The following is a 22,029-nucleotide window of genomic DNA, read 5'->3' on the forward strand; positions in this document are numbered from 1 at the left end:
AGACACTAAGTATATTTATGATTTTATTAGCCAATAAGAAAAAAAAAAAAAGAAATATATTTTAAGGTTTTTATGCAGATAAACCGGTTTAGGATCAATAACTCTCTCTCCCTCTCTTTCTTTGTCTCTCTCTCTCTTTTTCCAGGTTTTTTTTTTCCTTTCAATACATGACGGCCACATTGAACACAAACTATAATGTTTTAAAATTCAAAAAAAAAAAAAAAAAGAAATCGTGAAACTCTTAATAATTTTTTTAATAATTATTAATATTAAAAAAAATTTTCTAGAGGTTTTTTTTTTTTAATAATTTAAATTAAAAGAATTAATGAAAGAAGAAGGAAATTTTTTTAAGTTAATTATTTTATTATTTTTTTGTCAGGAACTTAAAAAAAAAATCAATAAACATAATTCAAAAAATGAAGTTTTATTTAATAAAATAATTTTTGTTTTAACATTTTTGAACAAAAATAAATTTGAATCATAAAAAAATCGTCTCATGTACGAAATAAGTATATTTTAAAAAATTTTTTGGAGTCATTTTTTAAACATTACAAAAGTTCGTTGTAAAGAAAAAAAAAACCGTTAAACTCATCATGTTTTTACCTTTTTTTAAATTTTATTTTTCTATGTAACCATCCTTTTTGTTGAGTTGCCTTTTTGCGCTGTTATTACCTTCGGTAATGTAGCTTTATGAAGTTCAAAATATCCATACAGCTAGATAACCAAAGAAAAAAATCAGCGCCAGATTTTTTTTTTAATTATACAATTATTATTATTATTGTTTTTTTCTGAAAATTTTCACCTGGAAATAACAAAAGAGCAAATTTCAAAATAAAAAAAATTATTATTTTTCAACTGTAAGTTATAAAGGTTTTAAAGGGTTGTTATTATTATTATAAATAATCTTTTTTTTTATTATTAGAAAAGAAACATGTAAAAGGTAGATAAATAAATAATGAAAAATATTAATAGTTATTAATTTTAATTATTATTTTTTTTAATAAAAGAAATAAAATAGAAAAATAATGTATTGTAACATAATTTTATAACGGGTGAAGGAAGGTATATTTAATAGTCATGACATATCCTATAGAAAAACTATATAAAGTATTCAGGTAAATCTAAATTTTTCAGGTAAAAATAAAAATAGGTGGAGGGAGAAACCTAGTTGGTTGGTTGGTTGGTTGGTTGGTTGGCCCCAAGCTACCTTCCTCACCTCTATTAAATCTAAAGCGTTCCTTCCCTCTGTAACTTTTTTTTTTTTTTTTTTATATATAAAAATGTTATTTTTGATAGTAAATTGAAACAAGACCAGACAGATACCAATCTAAAATTATTTGAAAATAAAAAAAATTTAATAAATGCGACACGCACACACACACACACACACACACATTGTGCCTGTGTATAGTAACGCATTATGTGAAGTTAAAAAAAAAAAAAAAAAAATTTTTTTTAAAAGAGAGGCTGAATAAAACTTTTCAAAATTCCTTATAAAACATTTTTTTTTTTTTAATATCTTAACAACCCGTCTTACAAAACCTGTTTAAATTTCTTAAGCTCTAAAAAAAAAAAAAAACTGGATTTAATGGCACTCACTTCTTGTAAATTATACAATTTTTTTTTTACATTTTGTGTTTTATTAACTTCTTTTTTCTTTTTCAATATATTTATTTAAAAATATTCACGTTAAATTAAATAAAACTAATTTTCTTTAAAAAATAATTTAATTAATTTGCATTATAAAATAAAAATAATTTAGTATAAGAAAAACATAATGATAATGGCATTTTCCCTCCTAAAAAAAAAAAAAAAAACGTAGGCGAAAGTGAAAGTTTTTTTTTTATAATGATTTTATTATTATTATTTCTTTTGTATCCTGTTAATATTATTTTTTAAAAAACCTTAATTGATAACTCTTGTATATATATTTTCTTATAATTTTATTTTAATTTTCTTTTCAAATTTAAATTTCCAACCGAAATTTCATTTTGGAACTTTTTTTTTTTTTGTAAATTATATATTAATTGTTATTAAAAAAAAAAGACGATTTAATTTCATTACGAATGCAAAAATTATAATTTTTATTTTATTTTATTTAGAACACAATCGAAAAACAATAAAATTAAACAGTTAATTGTTTTTTAGTAATTCCGCCATTTTGAAATTATTTTATCATCAAACAATCGACACAAGATGTGCATGCATTCGTTATTAACAAAAAAAAAAACAATTAATTATGTATATATAAAATAACGTTAAATAAAATTATTATTTACCTACCGTAATTTACAATAAAGTAACTTTAAATAAAAAATGTAAAAAAAAAAAAAAAAAGAAAATGTAAGTAAACAATTGAAGTTATAACCGTTCCACGATCAAAGTTAATCGGAGACTGACATTCAAGCTGCCCACACATCGAACGCCCTTTAATCCGGTACTCATTTCATGTTTTTGGACGTAATGGAACAAGGGAACACGAGACTGGACAGAAAACGTAATTAAAAGAATTTTTTTTTTTTTTTTTTTTTTTTTACAGCCTCCTCGTCTGGATTTGAATTCTCTAGACGACTCCGGTACGAGAGTTTAAAAAAAAAAAAAAAAAAGAGATAGTAAAATAAATATAATATCGAATGAGAGAAGGATAGGAAAAATGTTGGGGGGAAGAGAACCTGTAGAAGAAGAGCAACCATTAAAGGGGGGTAAAAAAGTGATTCTTGTCGACGATTTTTTTTTTTTTTTTTTTATTTGACTTGTGAAAGAGAAATAAAATAATAATAATAATAATAATAATAAAGGAAAAAAAAATTTTCTCTTCATCTTATTTGATTTTTCCTAATGAAAATTTATTTTGTTAAACTTCGGGTGGAGGGAAGGGGGAAAGAAATTTTCACAAATAATATTTTACCGCCAAAAAATTTTGTTTTCTCACTTAATCATTAACTAGATAATAATAATAATAATAATAAATTAAATTATAAATTTATTTAAAACAAAAATTAATTTCAATTTTTTTTTTTTTTTTTTTTATTTAATAAAATTAAATAATAGCAATAATGTTAATAAGTTTATTTTGATTTTAATTAAACATAAAATAAATATGAATACAAGAGAATTTTCTCTTTTTAAAAAAAAAAAACCAGACAAAGTTGAAATATTTATTATTAATATAAAACTTGTGTGTACGATAGCCTAAAAAAAAAAAAAAAAAAATAGCAGGAGAAATTTGTTTCTTACAAAAAAAAAAAAAAAAAAAATCGTCGTCTCTACACGAAAAAGAATATATATATAAATATATTTTCGATAGCAAGTTACGCCAGAGTAACCTAAACAAAGGTCAAATTGTAGATGAGAAGAGGCAAACCGACTCAGGTAGTCGGAGGTGAGTATGTTTTTTATGGACCGGACTCAAAGATGGAATGTGGTCCAGCTCCAGCCCGCCATGACTAAGCAACAATATCATTTTTATTTTATTTTTTCAAATAATATCTCAAAGAGAATTGTTTTGTCCCCTGTTGAATTGAACTATTTTATAAAAATTTTTTTTTTTTTAATAACTAATTACTAATCAAAAAAAAAAAAAAAAAGTTTTCTCATTGACGAATTAACCCCCCCTCCCCCCCCCACACACACACACAGAATCTTTTAAATTTTAATTTATTTTAATTTATTTTTAATAATGATTATCAATAATTATAAAATTAATTAAATTAATAAAATTTAAAACCTGATTAACAAAAAATTGGGAATTTCAATTAAAATAAAATAAAATAAATAATTTAAAATTTTCTATAATTTTAATTTCATATGGATAAAAATTAAATACTTTTACGTAAATTAAAAAAATTTTATTTGTTTAAAAAAAAGGTTATTTAATCATTTGAATTGTATTATTGTATTGTATATGAATTTCATATTTAACATTTAATAAATTAATTTTTTATTATATTTAATAGAATAATGAAAATGTAACAATGCAAAGAAGAAGAATAGGAAGAACGTTAAATAAAATGTTTCCTCTATTGAAAAACTTTGGTTTCCCCCTAAATAATTTTTTTCAATTCTTATTTAAATATATACACATCCATTACTTTAATTAAAAATATTTATTTGATATATATGTATGTATTTTCGATAGAAATCAAACTGAATAAAATAATATATATTGTATTATAAAATTATTAAAAATTTTATAAAAAGGGAAAATTCTGTTAGTAATTTTTCATTCGACCAATTAATACGTGAATCAATTGCTTTCTACTTAATCTACAAAAAATTCACTCGTATATTGTTAATTAAATTAAATATTAAAAAAAAAAGATATAATAATTTTTATTTATAAATTTGGCAACAATGCATCTGTGGGAAAAATAAACTTTAGAATTGATTTTTCCTTTTTTTTTTTTTTTTTTCTGTAATTTGAAACGGATAAATTCAGTAAATGAAAATGTATATAGATAATGTTTGGATTAATTATGTTCATGTTCTTCAAATAATAATAATTGTTATGTATAAATATAAATAAAAAAAATGGCACTAAATTATCGAAAAGTATAGAATAAAACAAAAAAAAAAAAAATTCCTATACATATAAACTGTTTCCGGTTTTTTTCTTAATTTTTCGTTTTAGCCAGGAAGTAGGAAAAGCGCAAACTCATTAAATATCGGTTTTTTACTTTCCCCCCTCAATCTTTAACTCCCGGAATTTTCACGTGGATTTGTGACGTCAAAAACATTTTAAGCTACAGGTGTCCACCTCAAACTGGTGTTATTGTTTAATTCGATTATTTTTATCTTTTTGGAATCAACAAAATAATAAAAAGGTAAAATAAATATTAATAAGTATAATAAGTCACAGAAAGTAAAAATATAATAATAATAAAAATTGTTATGCACAAAATTTATATTATTTGTAAATAAATACAAATGTTTAGTTTTATGTTAATATGTGCCTTTTTATTAAAATAAATTGTTTTGTTGAAAATTCCGTTAAATTATAATGAAATAAATTATATTCCAAATAAAATTAACATGTATTTAAAATTGTTCTGGATAAACAGGGAATATAAATGTCGTCTTGCTTATTTAATATTAATATGAACGTACATTACTACTTTTTTTTTTTTTTTAAGAAAATTTTAAAACCTTTGATAAAATAAATAAAAATTTTAATCTTAACTTAAATTTGTTTTAAATGAAAGGTTTTAAAGGGGAAAAAAAACAAGCACACCATTTTAATGTAACCTTTTTTTTATTTTAATTATTTAACATTTCATAATTAACGTTTAGTCAATTTTGTTGTTATAATAAAAAAAAAAATTATTGTTTTTTTTTAAACATATTTGTTTAGCCTTTAGTAGACATTCAGTACGTACATAAGTTTTGCCACCAATTACTAAACATCAAATGTAATTAATGTAATCAACTTAAAACAAACAAATATTTTTTAAAACTTTTACATTAGTTAAATTAAAACATTACTCAAAATTAAAATAATTTACGATACTCAAAAAAAAAATTAGTAATAAATTTGTTCTTTTTTTTTTTTTTGTTACCGTCAGTGGAGAATGATATGTTTGTTAATGTAAATTCCACCACCGAGAACACAGAATGGACTCGAATAGATTCAACTATAGTTATATTGTACTGTTGTGCTTCATTGGTAGGAGTGACAACGAATTTGTTTGTCATTGCTGCAGTAGTAGGTTCCTCATCGAGAACACGAAATGGATTTTTATTAAGCCTTAGTATTTCTGATTTATTAGTATGTGTCATTTCGATGCCTCTTTCAATGTGTAATTTCTTGATTAATTTTTGGACCTCAGGAGTGTTCTTCTGTAAAATAGCATTTTATTTACAGGTTAGATTTACAAATCATGCATGAATTTTTTTTTTTTTTGATTTAGTAGAATTCGAAAAACGTAACAATTCTATTATAAAAGATAAATTACATTGAAAGTAAATTTTACCCAATTGATAATAAATGAATAAATTAATAATTAGTTATTATTAATTAGTCTATTCCAGTAGCAGCGAGTACTTCTTCCTTAATGATGCTCGCTTTAGATCGTTATGCGATTGTCAATCATTCAAATATGTTTTCCAAACTCCGTCCTCATAAAATAATAATAATTGTATGGACCGGTGCAGCCATTATCACAAGTCCAATCCTTTATGCACGTCAAGTTTCATTGCAACAATGTCGAGAAATTTGGCCTTCGAATCAGTTAAAGACGGGTAATAAAAAAATTACATAAGTAAAATTTTTCATTCATTATTTAAAATGTCGCTCTTTTTGCGGGAACAAAAAATTTTGTTTTATTTTATAATCAATATTGAGAAAAAAAACGGTCAATTTCCATTTTCTTTTTTTTTTCTTCAGGCGTGGTGTGGATCGCATTGAACTGAAAATTTAATTTTTTTTATAAAATTATAAATTGTATTCAAACTACTGAGAAAAATTTTTTAAAAACTAATTAAAATTAAGAAAACTAATTAAAAAACTTAAACAAAATTATAAGTTTGTAAAAAGTTATTTTAATCTCTTACGTTTTTCTTATTTTTTTCCAGCCTACATTTTATCGCAAATTATTGTCGTCTACGTAATACCATGTTTGACGGTTGCATATTGTCACTTTTCGGTTGGGCATAAATTATGTGCAAGGTCACACCATCCAGTTCTTCATTTTTCATTTCCACCAATAAAAAAACCTCAGAAGGTAATTAATTATTCACTGCTCTTTTTTATGTCCTTCACAAAACATCAGAATACAAATACAATAATATTTTTAATAAGAAATAGTAGGTGCATCTTAATGAAGAATCATCATAATAACAATCCTGAAAATAGAAAATTAATAAAAACATGTTCAATTTATAATTATCTCAACACAAACTTTTATTATTATTTTTCCTTTTGTTTCATACATCAAATAGAAGCATTAAAACTTAAATATTAAAAATTGAAAAAGAATAATTTTTCTATTTTAGGTATTTCATAAAAAAAGAAATATGGATGATGAATTTCAGTCAAACCTTTCAGAAACTGAAATTATATCAGAAAAGAAAACACATTTAAGTGCAAAAAAGAAAAAAAAAATTCAAATAGACCACAGGAACGATAGTAAAAAAAAATTTAAGAAAATGCCACCACTTGTAAAACAAATGAGTCGTCAAAGTCTTCATTGTCGCAGAAGAGTGGCCAACATGCTTATAGCTATGGTTATAGTCTTTACAATTTGTTGGACGCCATATGTTTGTATAAAAATTTATTCAGAATTAAAAGTAAAAGTTCCAGCTTTGATTTTACCTTTTTGTTTATTACTTGGCCATACTCATTCTGCCATAAATCCTTTGGTTTACTACTTGAGTAATAAACAGTATTGGGGTTTGACGTTTGGCTGCAAATTTAATTGGCCATGGAAAATGAACAATAATTCAGCAATAATTCAACCTCCGCCATCATCTACAAATGAAGCTGCTTTGGGAGTGTTTCATCCAAATTTCACAACCAAACGATATGAAGTCAGACAAGGCTGTACTAATGATTATCTTTAATTTCTAGTTTAATTATTTTTTTATTTTTTTTTTTCGGTTTTAAGTTGATGAACTTTTAAAAACTCTTTATTGTTTAGAAATCTGAAATTTTTGTAAATTTATTAAGTGAATGTTATTGTACATAACTAAGTTAAACAATTATATATTTAAATAATGAATTCTTAATTGTATAACAAAAAAGTACAAGTATGATACCAGCCAAATAAAGAACAGTATGTCTTCATCTTTGTAGAGAGTTGAAATTTCATAGTAATAAATATTTTTTGAAAATTTATATGTGTGTAAATTTACAATAAAAAAAAAATGTAAAATTCTTTTATTGCACTAAAAAATAAAAACTCTGCATTATTCACTAGTTGGTAATTCAAATTTTTTATGTAATTCCTTAATTGTGAGGCCTTCTATGTTCCCAATAACTCCAAGTAATATTTGAGTGGCATCTTTAATTTCGTTATATTTATGCAAAAGATCCATTTCGTAATGAGATGAGTATTTATTTTTAACAAGCGTAAGATGCATATCAATATTTTTTTCTTTTAAACAAAGTTCGTGATAACTTTTTTTTAAATTTATATGAGCTTGAGTCGAATCACTCATTTTGTATTAAAAACAAAAATTAATTTAAAAAACTTGAAAACTTTAACTTGTACCGTATAAAGTATCTATTGTATATATAATATGAGTTTTTTTTTATTTAAGTATTTTAAAATTTAAAATGAAAGGTATATTTTTTGAAATAGTACTTAAAGTTTTCACATTTAATTTCATTAGTTTTATACTTAAAAAAGTAATAATTAATTTTATTATACTTATTTAAAAATAAAAAAAGTTTTAATATAACAATTCTGCCAACTTAATACAAAAAACCCTTGACAAAAAATAATGTTATATAATCTTGATGAAAAAATAAACATTTTAAATACTCTATGCAACAAGTTGTTTTTGTTGAAACAATTAGAAATTGTAACAAAGTCAAATAAATTAAATTTATGGATGTTACTAAGAAATACGACGTATTTATTTTATTTTATATTATTTTCTATATTAACCAATAAGAGGTTATTATTATTAATTTCATTCTGTGATTTTTAGGATTTACAAAATGTTGGTGATTCATATACAAATGGTTCTTCAAAAAAGATTTTGTATTTCTCTGATGGTACATTAGAAGTTGAAAACGATAATCAAGATATTCCTGATTCAACATCTGAATGCAAATCATTACCCGTAAATTTAGTATGCTTTGTTATTGATTTTTTACTTTTAATCAATTATTATTTTTCATAGTAATTTAAAACCTTGAAAATTTCATTAATTATTTTTTAAGCAAAAGGCAAACTGGTTTCCTTGGATGTGGTACCAGACCGTAGCTGCTGGATCTAAGGCACTAGAATTGTGTGATTATGTTGGGGAATCTCTAGCTTCTTTTTTCGGAATTACAACTCCTAAATATCAATTTGAAATAAATGAATATATGAGACTACAAAAGGTAATATTACGATATTAAATAACTATAACAAATACTTATAATGTAAAAATCAAGAGGGTTTCATAGTACATAACATGCCTAGTCATAGAATGTGTAAAAGTAATTTCGACTGAATAATTATTACTTTAAAACGAATAATCATAAATAGCCTGTTACTTAAAGACTTAGGAACATTTAGTTACTTAAAAAAAAAAATAAAAAAAAATAAGGAACTTGTTAAAATGTTTAAAAAGGTTAACATTTAAAAATTTTTAGTATTTAGTTTTTTGCAAAATATTTTTGAAATGAGTATGCTTAATTGATATCTTGAATTGGATTTTAAAATTAATACTGTAAGTTGTCTTGTGTAAATTAATAACAATAATAATTAAAAATTCTTTTTAAAACAATGCAAATTTAAAATTTAATTTTTTTTTAAGAATAATAATATCAAAGAGATATATATAAACTAGTTTTTTAAAAAAAAATTGTCTAACCTACATAAGTTTCAAAACGAAATTTATTATTATTTTTTTTTACATTTATTAAGTTGGTTTGGTTTATTACATCCCAAATTTTTTAGAAAAAGAAGTTTGTTTTAGGAAGATAATTTTTTGGGTTTTTTTTTTTGTTAATATTGAATCATCAATATCATGCTTTAGCATTTTTTTGTAAAGTTCAAATTACATAGAGAAAATTAAATGAGAAATTTTTAGTTATGGTAATATTAATGTTAATAATTTGAACGAAATGAGATTTATCCTTGTATTCGAAAGGTATCACATGGAAAAATGTATTAAGCAAACTTTATAGTTTTTTTGTCAAAACATAAAAACTAAAATTAATTTATTTTATTATTTAGGAAGAATCTCAAAATGAAATGGAAATGAAGAGCTGGACTAATTTAAATGACTGTGATAAAGTTTAAAATTTTTTATTTTTTAATTTTTTTTGAAGCTTATTTATTCTAAAAAAAAAAAAAAAAAAAAAGTTTATTGGTATGTATGTTTAAATTTTATATTTATTAAATAAAATAGATTATTGTATTGTTTCCAGTTTTTTTTTTTTTCTTCTTTCTTTCTCAACATAAAAAATATGTATTAAAATGTATGTCATATTTTATAGAAATTAAATTCAGTTACAAGGCACCACCTTGGTTATTATTATTATTATTATTAGTGGCGCCAGACTGTAATTACAAGTATTTACTTATAAATTAAGAATATTTATAATTTTGTAATGAATAAATTTAATTTTTGTTTTTAGATATTTGTGCTTGCATGCCCGAGTGGGTGATAAGTAAAAAGACAATGCCAAGTTTTCGTAAAGTAATTTTAATTTGCATTCAGTTAATAAAAAAATAAATAGATAAGATTATTAAATTAAACAAATTATACATATTACAAAAGAAAAGAAAAGAAAACGTGAGAACAACACTTTACATCACTTTTTTTTTTTTAAATAATCCATCATCAGATAATACAATGTTTTCTAAAATAGCAATTAAAAATTTTTCAGGTTTTAGGAAGCTTAGTAAAAAAATATTTGTGCCATTTTGAAAATCAAATAAATCGGTTTGGAGCTTGTACAACTGAATTAAGGAATTCAAGGAATTAAGGAAAATATTATTTAAATTGATTTAATTTTCAAACATGTCTTTTCATTAATAATTATCTATTATAAATTTTTTTTTTTCTTTAATTCTAAATACGTTAAATTTTAAATCTAATTAAAAAATCCCCTCGAAACGATAGATTAAAAAAAAAAAATGTCGGTTATGTCTGGAATTCGAAAGAAAAATTATTTTTAAATATTGAAATTATTTTTATTACAATTAAACAGTATAATTACATATTTATCGTAAATTAAAAAGTTTTGGTAAATTTTACTTTGTACAATTATTGATTGAAAACAGAAAAAAAAAAAATTAAAATAATACAAATAATTTCCTTTTTTTTTTTAGTTATTCCTTAATTAAATTTAATTTTATTATAAGGAAATATTAATTTAAATTTTTCGTATTATATTCAAGAGAGAGTCAATTCATTTTTTTTTTTTTTTTTTTTTTTTAAAAAAAAATGTATTTTTAAAACCGAATGAAAAAAAAATAATAATAATAATAACCGAATGAAAAAAAAAAAATTTTATTTCGGGCAAAAATAAAAAAAAAATTAAAAAAAAAAAAAGGGTATGAAATCATATGAGGCGATCGCTTTAACTACCCATTAACAACAATAATAAAAATAAAAATAATTTAATTTTATTCTTTAAGAATTACAAATCGGATAAAAAATACATTAAATTAAGTATAAATTTTCCTTTTTATGTATATATATTATAATTAATATTATTATTATTATTACTATTGCAAACGATTATTAAAAAATGTTTTTTTTTATTTTTTTATTAATTTGCCACTGACAATAAATATACATCGTATATAAATTATATATATTTAATTAAATAAAAATTTGTCGAGAGTCCAAAAAAAAAAAAAAAGAAAGAGTAAAATCTTTTTTTTTTTTTTTTTTTAAATAAAACCGTCAACGACACCAACTTAGGAACTTACCAAACAAAAAAAAAGAAAATTTTCAACAAGAAAAGTCCTCCATTTTTATTTATCGAGATGCTATTGTTTCTAAAAAACCAAAAGATTCTAAGCCTAATTATAATTGTTTTGAAACAATGTTTTGAAACATTATGCCGCCAACGCGTAAATATTTTATAAGCAATTATATTTTGTACCACCGAAACTATTTTATTAACTTAACGTTTATTTATGTATATAAAATTTTTTTGTCACAAATGCATTTTTTTTAAATATAAATGATAGCATCATATATTATTATTATTATTATTATAATTATTAAATTTTTTTTTTCTACGACGTTCTGGTTCTTGTAGTATTTTGGGCAAATAAAACTCCCTGGTACATGGTTCCATTGATGTCCATGCTTACAACTAACGAACTTTCTTGATCTTTTCCATTTCCTTTGCTTGATATTTTTATGTGCGCCTTTCCGTCAAGTTTTAAATTTCTGTTTTCTTCTTCTTCATCTTCTTCCTCTTCTTCTTCATCGTCTTCTTCTTCCCCTTCACCCGGAAGAAGTTTCTTTGGTGGAGGTCCATTACTAATGGTTTCCTGAGATTCTCTTTTTACTTGCGGAGATGATGACTGAGAAATAAAAAAGGAAATTATTATGTTTTCCTGTCACTCACTGGCAGGAACAAATAACAAATGAAATCACTCAAAATTATTGATTACTTGTCTTTGTGTTTGCTGTTGTTCTTTGACACCCAAATCCAGTGCTTCTTTTTGCGGTTCCGGAGTAGTAGAAGAAGTTTGATGATTATTATTGTATAAATTCCAAAGGGTGAGCCTAGACATTTCGATTGCACTTAAAGCTTCCCTAGGAGAAGTAGACGAAGGTGGTGAATTTGAACCTGACCGTAGTGCTGGTGGGGTCGTTGTCGAAGTCCTAAGTTCTTTGTTTAAAAGTTTCACATATTCTACCATTCTCGCTTCGAATTCCGATGGTGCCAATCCTGGAATGGGACCCGCTGGAGAAATAATAATAATAATAATAAATCATCAGTTTGTAATATTACTAAAACAATTGAAAAAAAATTTCCCTTAATTTAAATAAATAATATAATTAATGATCATTTAAAAAATTTTTTTTTTTCTTTTTTTGATTTTAATGAAAAAAGGAAAAGAGAGAAAATTGCAGAAAAGGTTTTGCAAAGGGACGACATGACATGGAAAAGCGGTAAAATGCCAATCAATGATGTTAATATTCTTCCTTGTCGTTTGTTGAGTCATCAATTACAAAGAGGTTGTCAGCGGGTTGGCACCCTTAAAGAATTAAACATCATTTTTCAACGCTTAACTTTGCTTTTTTTTTTTTTACTACAAAACCCTCGTTTTTCTTTCTCTCTCTCTCTCTCTCTCTCCTATATATACTTAAGACCGGTAGTGATGATGATAATAATAATGAATATGCACGAACTAATAATTGTTATGTGATCAAAAAAAAAAACAAATAAATTTAAATATTTCTTTTTGTTTTTATGTAACATTGTTTAAAATCAATTCACGTTTGTAATATGTGACAAAAAAATCAAGGCCGACAATCGTCGTTTGCGCAGACAGAAAAGTTCTAGAAAAATTCAAAAAGTTTACGGGAGGAGAAAACAAAAAAAAAAAATATATATATATATATATATATATATATATATATATATATATATATATATATATATATATATATATATATATATATATTGGATTATGTGAATCACACGGTCGTCAACATTTAAAAAAAAAAAAATTTTTTTTTATAAACCGCCATTTTTTTTTTTTTTTGCGTTTAATAAATCCCGACGTTAATGTCATGTTCGAATAATAAAATAAAACAATAATAATAATAATGTTTTAAAAAAACATAAAAACATGTGTGTAACTCTTAGAAAAAAATTAATAAAATGATTGCATTTATTTCTTTTTTAATAAATTAGTTTTAGTTTGTTATTGAAAAATTATTACAAATTTCTCTCCCCCCTTTCTCCTCTCCCCCCCAACGCGTCGTACGCTTTGTGAGTAATTTTCATTCAATGAATTTTATAAAAATAGAAATTTGATTTTTGCAGCTGCATTCAACCCGAAATTATTTATATATTTATTTATTTATTCTCTTCCCATAATTATTATTATTTTTTTTTTTACAAAAATGTTAAGAATTAATAAAAGTTTTAAAAGGAAAATTAAATAAAAGTGAAAAAGAATTGAAGGAAAAAAAAAAAAAAAAAAATGGAAAACAAATATCAGAACCGCATCTTCCTCCTATCAATCAATGAAAGATCATTAGTTTTGAGGTCTAATAATGTTTTTCTCGCCTTAACATCGTTCATCTTCTCTCTAAGGGAGGCTGAATGTCTGACTGACAGAAAAAGAGAGAGAGAGAGAGAGCTTTTAAAGTTCATTAATATCCCAAGTTTATTGATTAAAAATTTAAAATGTATTTGATTGCCGTAGTTTAAAGAAATAAGAGAGAGAGAGAAAAAAAAATTTTTTTTTTTTTTACCCGGTAGCGGTGGTTGGCCTAACGTTGGATGAAGTACGGGATGATGTAAATGACCGTTGCCATTTATTTGAGGCCTCATTTGATTAGCAAGAGTGATGGACGTCATTTGAGATGGATGATTTGGACCAGGGGATCTTTGCATCAGTTCTGGATATGTCCCGTAGCTACTTCTTCGTCCTTCTCTCCTATTACCATCAATTGCAGCCTGAAGTTCGGAAGGAGTGCTGAGTCTTCTTTTTTCGCACTCGTATGGGTACAGGTACTTCATGTATCTGAATTCGACAAAAAATTTAAATTAATTAATTATTTTACGCATTACAAAATAATATTTTTTATTTTTTTCTTTTCTGACCTTAATGATCCAAAAAAAAAAAAAAAAAAAAAAAAATTACCTTCTACTTTCACCATATATATAATAATAATAATAACTTATTTGCAAAAAATTTTTAATAATAATTTCATACAAATATGTGTAGCATAAAAAAAAAGAAAATGAGTATTGTATTTTTATAAAAAATAAGACTTAAATTCATAAAAAAAAATATTTCTGTTTTTATACAAAATGATATAATAATAATAATAATAGAAACTTACTGAGTTCTTAGTGTGAATGCCGCCGATGTTATGCTCGAAGGCAAATGCAAACCTTTAATTATTTCCTGCCAAAGTTTTTTATTAATTACATCAACTAATCCTCCCCTAGCAATGACCAGATTATACAATTCGTAGAGATCTAATACGGATTTCGCCATTATAGGCAGTCGATTAATTGGAGTTCCTGAAAAAATTAATAAATAATTTTCGATATAAAAAACAAATCGAGTTAATAAATTTTTCGTTGTTCGGTTGGATGCATTATCATTATTATTATTATTAAAATGTTACGTGTTTAAATAATTATTTTGTATGTGACAAAAAAAAAAAAAAAAAAAAAAAAAAAACGGACGTCGTTAAATTATAAATTTATTTATTTTTTTTCATTTACAAATAAAAAAGTTTTTCCCGCGTTTTAAATACAAAAAAAAAAAATAACCCAAAAAAGGAAAAGAATAAAAGGAAAAAAAGGAAGAAAAAAAAACAAATGAAAATTATATATATATAAAAAAAAAAAAACAATTTAGTGCAAAAAAAAATAATAAATTTAAAAAAAAAAAACAAAAAAAATGTTAAAAATGAAAAATACCCAATCAAATTTTAAGTGGAAAACAATAGATTCTCTTTTGCGCATGCTCACACGTACTTTCGACCAATGAAAAAATAGTTTTTTAAATTTATTAATTACTTATTTAGCTTATGTAAAACTTTTCTTTTAAAAAAAAAAAAATTATTATTTTTTTTTTCAACATTAATTTAAATGTAGAATAATAATAATAATAATAAAAATACTAACAAAAGAATTTTAATTTAATAAATAAATAAATAAATAATTACAATAGAATTAGAAGACTAAAAATCATTCTATTAAATATTATTAAAATAATTTCGAGTGTCACACGTACGTTGTTTCCATTATATTGGGTTGGCAAATAAATAATTACGAATTTTTTAAGAAAACAAAAAACGATTTATTAATTATGTCAAATTATTTTTATCTACTATATAATGTCCATTATTATCAATGACCTTTTGCCATTTTTCGGGTAGTATCATTTTCCTTTTTTTATACAACTCTTTAGTTTTAGGAGCAAAAAACTGCTCCAATGCAGTTTTGACCTCATTGTCGTTTTGGAATTTTTGTCCGTTTAAAAAATTTTTTAGGAATCGGAAAAAATGATAATTATTTGGAGCTAGTTTGGGACTATATGGAGGGTGCAGCAAAACATTCCAGCCTAGCTCCAGTAGTTTTTGTCCAGTGGCTAAAGATGGGGAGGGCCTGGCATTATGGTGGTGAAAGACAATTCCTTTGCTATTGGCTAGTTCCGGTCGTTTTTCTTGGATGGTATCATTTAAATTTGTCAATTGTCGAATGTAAACCTCTGAATTTATGGTCTGACATCGTGGCAGCAGCTCAAAGTTGACTATGCCTTTGTAATCCCACCAAAATGATAACAATACCTTTTTTTGGTGAATGTCAGCCTTAGAAGTTGTTGGTGCCTGTTTCCTTGCATAAACCAGGATCTTTTTCTCAAAAAGTCATCATAGACAACCCACTTTTCATCTCCGGTGACCATTCTTTCAAAAAAGAATCATTTGCATTGCGTTTAAGAAGCATATCGCAAAGACAGAGTCGCCTCGTTAACTAACGTTCCCCAAAGTAACGCATCAAGCTTCTTATGGCACCCAAGATGCCGCAGACGGTTTTTGACGCACATATGTGACTTATCTAGCTTTTTTACAATGTACTTAGTCAAACTATGCCGATCATAATCAATGAGGGCCTTTATTTGCTCATCTTTAACCTCCAATTGGCGCCCGGAGCACTCCTCATTTTGCAAAGAAAAATCTCCAGAACGGAATTTCGCAAACCAGTTTTGACACTGCCGTTCTATTAAGGCTTCATTCCCCTACACAGCCCACAACTTTTTATTGGCCTGGGAAGCATTAACACTCTTTCAAAAATAAAAAAGTAAAATGTGGAGGAAATGCTCGCTCTGGCTCCCCATGTTTAATTATCTTTTGCTCGCGTACTATTTAAGAGTTCAATGAAATTTTGGTACCGAATGTTACAGAAGGAACCAAGTAATAACATATCAAAAGTTCATGTCTGTACAAAAACGTAAACGTACTCAAAAAAAATAACAAACTATCTGTTGGTAAAATCCGCAGTTACTTATTTGCCAACCCAATAATAATTTTCTATCGAAAATTTACGCAGTTTACGTTCATTGTAATTTTTTTGTTTTGAGATGCGGATAAATGATTTAAAAGGAGCGTTTATTTAAAACAAATAATAATTTACGAATCGGAAATAGGAAAGAGTTAAACAAAGTGGTGATAAGGCACAACGCGGAAGACTAATTTTAAAACAAAAAAAATTTTTCATACGTAAATTCTAAAAAGTAATAATTAATAAATTGAAATTGCGAGAATTTCAAGTCAAGGTGAATACGAATAAGATAAACGTTTTATTAAAACTACCTTAAACTACTCCTACTGTTGCTGCTGCTCCTGCCCCCCCTCCCCTCATTACGAAGGAGATTATGGAAGGGAAAAACAAAAAAATCCTCCGGTAAAATTTAATTTTTTGTCACGCACGAATGGCAAATAGGGTGTCAAAAACCGAAATCATTCAAATTCTTAATTTCATTCCAGATTTTTTTTCCCTTTTACTTTGTTTGTAAATAAAAAAAGAAAAATTTTAGTATCCATCGATTTTCCAATGAATTTTTATTTATTACTACTACTAATAATAATAATCGTGATATACATTGACGAAAGGAGTGCGAAAAAAATCATTTAAAATATAAACTAAAAGGGATTTTTTTTTTTAAAATTAATTCTAGAATGCAATTATTCAGAAGGAGGAGATGAATATCTAGTTGACCTTGGTTTAAAGCATCTCTATGAAGTCAAGCTGTCTGGTTAAACACAGAAGCTTGTAAAAAAAAAAAAAATATTGATTACTATAATAGGAATTATGCTTTGTATTGTGAAAAAACAAGAGAAGAAAAACGGGATTTCGATAAGAAAGCAATGAAAATATCATCATCATCATCATGTGGACAAAGCAGCAAAGGTGACATATTCAGAAAAATTTTCAGAGGGGAGGAAGAAAAAAGAAACCTGTTTATATCACACGATTTGAAAATACCAAATGATATGAAAATAAATAAAACAATCCATTCACATTATCATCATCATCATTATCAGTAAATTAACTGAATTCCAATAACGGTCAATAACAATAATAATAATAATAATTAAATCAATCAAACTATCAGCAACTACTAGTTTGGAAATTTGTAAAAAAAAGTTTTTTTTTTGGATATCACCCTTGATTCTATACCAGCTATCGATTACTGATAAGAACTTGAAATGAATTTGATAAGACCATTTCTAAAAAGAATTCAATCAAATATAAGGATAAAATTCCGACGCAAATCCTCGTACCTGTGACTCAAGTAAATAATAATAATAATAACAACGCATTTACGTAAAAAAAAATTTTTTTAATTTCGTTAGGTAAATGAAAGAGAGAGAGAGAGAGAGAGAGAGAGAGAGAGAGAGAGAGAACACGAATACTTTATATTTAAACAAAGAGTATAAATCTCATATTTTATAAATCCTTTCAAAATAATCCAGATATATAAATATAAATATAAATTTTTTTATTCTTGACTCACAATTGAAAATGTCAACCAAAAAAAAGAGACAAATAAAAAAAATTTTTTAACAAGACAAATTTTTGGCAAAAGTTATTGAATTATGATGTTTCACATTTGTATTTAATAACATCTGGTTTTATATTAAAAAACAAAAAAAATTTTTTTTTTCTCCGTCTGAGAATACGTAATAAAAAAAAAAAAAGGCAACGACGAGGCGATTGTAAAATTATTAAATTATTTAATAATTGAAAACATATTAAATTGTCGTTGTAACAAATAAATAAATAAATAAAAACCAATAAAAGTTATAAAAAGTTACACCATAAAAGAGTATTCTGTTTTTTTTTTTTTTTTAAACAAGTTTTTAAAAACTACAAAAAAAAAAAACAACATTAATTTAATTGTTTTGCTATTATTTATTTAACTTTGTTTTAAACATGATGATGATAACAACGACAACAACAACAACAAACGATTACATTAATATCCGTTTCCTAATGATAACCTCTATTTTTTTTTTTTTCCTGTTTATCGTTTTAATTTTTACGATTGCCCCCCTCCCCTACCCTTCTCCCTCCCTCATTATCCCCCAATTTAAAGTTTTTACCTTTTTTTAAACGTTTCTTTTTTTAATAAAAAAAAAAACATTATTATTATTATTATTAGGCTCGTTTTATTAAATACACATTCAAAAATATAAACAACATTATTTATTATCATTATTAATTTTTTTTTTTTTATCAAGGAGTTTCGTTGAAAAATGAAAGGCGTCCCTCCCTCTTCCCCCCCCTCCCCACGTCCACAAGCGCGGTTCCCCAGTTACTGAAAAAAACCTTTCTTTCTTTGCCCTTAATTTTTTTTTTAGTTTTAAATACCCTCAATTACTCTGACCCCGCATTTTATTTTAGGTAAAAAAAAAAAAATTTTTTTTAGTATCTATAGGATAGCCTTTCATTATCTCTTTAATGATTTTATGCAATTCGTTGTTGAATTAATGACGATGGACGATGGAGAATACGAACGGAACGAAAAAGAGAGAAAGAGATAGAGAGAGAGAGAGAGAGAGAGAGAAAATTTAGTTTTAGGATGTTTGTATACTAAATATCCTCCTTTTAACATGATTAAATGAAATGATTATTACAAAGAGAAGAGCAAAGAACCCTCCGGCAATCCGCTGACATGATTGAAAAGTACTCATAAACATCAAAAGAGCCGATTCAAGGGCAACCAATTAATCGGTTGTCGTTTGTTTTAATGTAATGGCAAACAAAATTTTATGTCATCAAAAAAAAAAAAAAAACTTTTTAATGTTTTAATGCTCCGACCGATTTTTCTTTTTACCTTCATATATAATAATATTTTTAATAATAATCAATTCATTCGAATAATACAATTAATTGAAAAAGAAAAAAAAAGACGTAATTAAAATTTGACAAATTTTTTTTTTTTAATTATTATCATTATTATTATTAATTTATAATTTTTTTTTTTTAATTTAACCAAACCTCGTTAAAAAAAAAAAAAATTCTTTAGTTTTTTTTTTTTTTAGAAAGTTTTACCGTCACCGTAAAATTAAAAAACGTAATTAAATCAAATTGATCACAGTACAAAAAAAAAAAAAAATGGTGAATATTGTTAAATAGTGTCATTTATTCTCACTAATTAAAAAACCATAATTAAAATTTTAAACACGCACGCACGCGCACGCACACGCACACACGCAGGCAAATATATACATATTGTAGTAAATAATACTGAGAAAATTATTAAGTTAACACAATTAGTTTTTCTTTAAATCGGACTTAATGATAAATATTATTTTTGCACACATTTGACAAAAAAAAGAACAAGAAAAAATATCGAACGTGGTGAACACCACCGGGTTGGGGGCACCAACAGCATCATGTTGGGGCACCAACAGCACACTGCCAACACATACATAAATATATATTTTACTGAAATTAAAAATTATGCAAACTTGATACTATTTTGAATTTTCCAACATTTTTTTCTTTATGTTTTTATTGACCTTTTCATTATGTTTTCAAACATAATCATCCATTTTACAACATTCTGTATTTACTTCTCAATCCGGCTATGTTTAAAACTTGTCGTGTTCTCCCAAATTTAGACGTTGCCGTTGTTATTCGATCTTCTGGTACGTTACAACGAGTCGATTCTTCCGGATGCTGTATTTTTATATGATCTCTTAGTATTTTAGCCGTGAGAAAACGTTTCGAACAAAATTGACAGGATTGTTTTTGATGAGATCGTATGTGCGTTAAACAATGCAAATACGTAGAAAATTGTTTTCCACAGTTTTCACATGTGAACGTTTCTTTGACCGCAGTTTCCCGTTCAATTTCCTCTAATTTAATCGGGATCGCATCCTCTGTTTTTTCTTTACAATTTTCTTCCGTTGTTGCAGCATCCGCATCATCGTTTTTCAAATCTGAATCCGTAACGGTTTTTTTATCATTTTCTCTTTGTTCGGATTCGTTAATATTTTCTGTCGTGATCGTTGTCGTGGTCGTGGTGCTCGATACCGTTTCGACTGTTTCTTCTCGTCCGAGAGATGTCGAACCCTCAGATTGAACCAACGGGAAACCATTTTCTGAATTTAAATTTTTCGAACGGATTCTCACGGTTAGAAATCTTGTAGTTTTTTCACCATTGGCAATTTTGATTTTTTTAGGCAATGTGCATTTGTCTAAAATTAAATCTTCTTTTTTAATTACCCGAAATCTTCTGATTCTTAAAACTTTTTGATGAGTCGTGCTCCTGTTGACGGATCTTTTCAAAATGGGTATGATGGTACCCGATTCTCCAGCGTCGGATGATTTTTTATTTAATGCTTCGACTATCCCGTTGGCAGTAAAATGAAAAGTTCTTTGAACGAAGGGAGAATTACATTTTTGTAGAGTGGCAGCAACAACTCTAAACTTTTCTCCTTCGACTCCTATTTGATAAGGTGTCCTTCCGAGTATTTCAAGGTCTCTGGACAAACAATTGTTTGTTGCGAGAGATTTATCGATAACGGGTAAAGATTCATATTTGGTTTTCGTATCATCTTCGTGGTCGCTACCATTTTTCGACAAGGTTTTTATAGAATTCGAAGATGTCAGGTAAAAACTATATTTTTCCGGCGAAAACCAATTAGATGAAAATTTTAATATGAGAGTTTCATCGTTGGTAAAAAAATCATATTTTTTATCAAAATCCAATACGTATCGATCCGAATCTAATGAATCCGAATATAATTTCAATAATTTTTTATTTATTTCTTCTTTTGTATTTTTTTTTGTCGCGTTTTTCATTATAATTGATTTTACAAAAACGGGAAAGGGTTTTTATTTATTTATTTAGTCAAATGAAAAACTTACTTATTTTTAATAGAATAATAATAATAATATTTTTTTTTTATCTTTCTATTTAATTTGAATATAAATAGAAAATGATTAAACACAATAAAAGTCATAAATATTTTCGGAAACTACTCACCGAACGACTTTTTTAACAAAAAATAATAATAATAATAATAATTTTTTATTAATCGAATTCTTCGTCATAACGTAAATAAATAAAAATAATAATAATAATAATAATAATAAAATCACACCGCCTTCTTATTCTTAAAAAAAAAAAAAATTTTTTT

General features: G+C 25.2%; 4 protein-coding genes and 1 non-coding gene across 5 annotated transcripts; 2 read left to right on the top strand and 3 right to left on the bottom strand.

Annotated features, from left to right (window-relative positions):
• Nucleotides 1-658: 658 nt before the first annotated feature.
• Phum_PHUM379830 lies at nt 659-743 on the bottom strand. The gene has a single exon (XR_009833526.1). It is a non-coding gene; the product is annotated as a microRNA, putative (microRNA).
• A 4,829-nt stretch (nt 744-5,572) lies between these two features.
• Phum_PHUM379840 (Cholecystokinin receptor, putative) lies at nt 5,573-7,642 on the top strand (the record flags this gene model as incomplete). Its single annotated transcript, XM_002428372.1, has 5 exons — nt 5,573-5,860; nt 6,018-6,237; nt 6,571-6,719; nt 6,991-7,537; nt 7,602-7,642. The coding sequence occupies 5 exons, from the start codon at nt 5,573-5,575 to the stop codon at nt 7,640-7,642; spliced, it is 1,245 nt and encodes a 414-aa protein (XP_002428417.1).
• A 797-nt stretch (nt 7,643-8,439) lies between these two features.
• On the top strand, nt 8,440-9,159 carry Phum_PHUM379850 (uncharacterized protein; the record flags this gene model as incomplete). Its single annotated transcript, XM_002428373.1, has 4 exons — nt 8,440-8,520; nt 8,650-8,793; nt 8,885-9,046; nt 9,103-9,159. The coding sequence occupies 4 exons, from the start codon at nt 8,440-8,442 to the stop codon at nt 9,157-9,159; spliced, it is 444 nt and encodes a 147-aa protein (XP_002428418.1).
• A 2,747-nt stretch (nt 9,160-11,906) lies between these two features.
• Nucleotides 11,907-12,848, bottom strand: Phum_PHUM379860 (uncharacterized protein; the record flags this gene model as incomplete). The annotated part of the gene is made up of 4 exons (XM_002428374.1): nt 11,907-12,200; nt 12,291-12,586; nt 12,635-12,658; nt 12,785-12,848. 4 exons carry the CDS (start codon nt 12,846-12,848, stop codon nt 11,907-11,909), a joined length of 678 nt encoding a protein of 225 aa, XP_002428419.1.
• Nucleotides 12,849-20,437: 7,589 nt separating this feature from the next.
• On the bottom strand, nt 20,438-21,691 carry Phum_PHUM379870 (uncharacterized protein; the record flags this gene model as incomplete). The annotated part of the gene is made up of 1 exon (XM_002428375.1): nt 20,438-21,691. One exon carries the CDS (start codon nt 21,689-21,691, stop codon nt 20,438-20,440), a length of 1,254 nt encoding a protein of 417 aa, XP_002428420.1.
• Nucleotides 21,692-22,029: the final 338 nt, after the last annotated feature.

This window comes from Pediculus humanus, genomic scaffold (assembly GCF_000006295.1).
Source record: "Pediculus humanus corporis 1103172107855 genomic scaffold, whole genome shotgun sequence".
Taxonomy (NCBI): Eukaryota; Metazoa; Arthropoda; class Insecta; order Psocodea; family Pediculidae; genus Pediculus; species Pediculus humanus.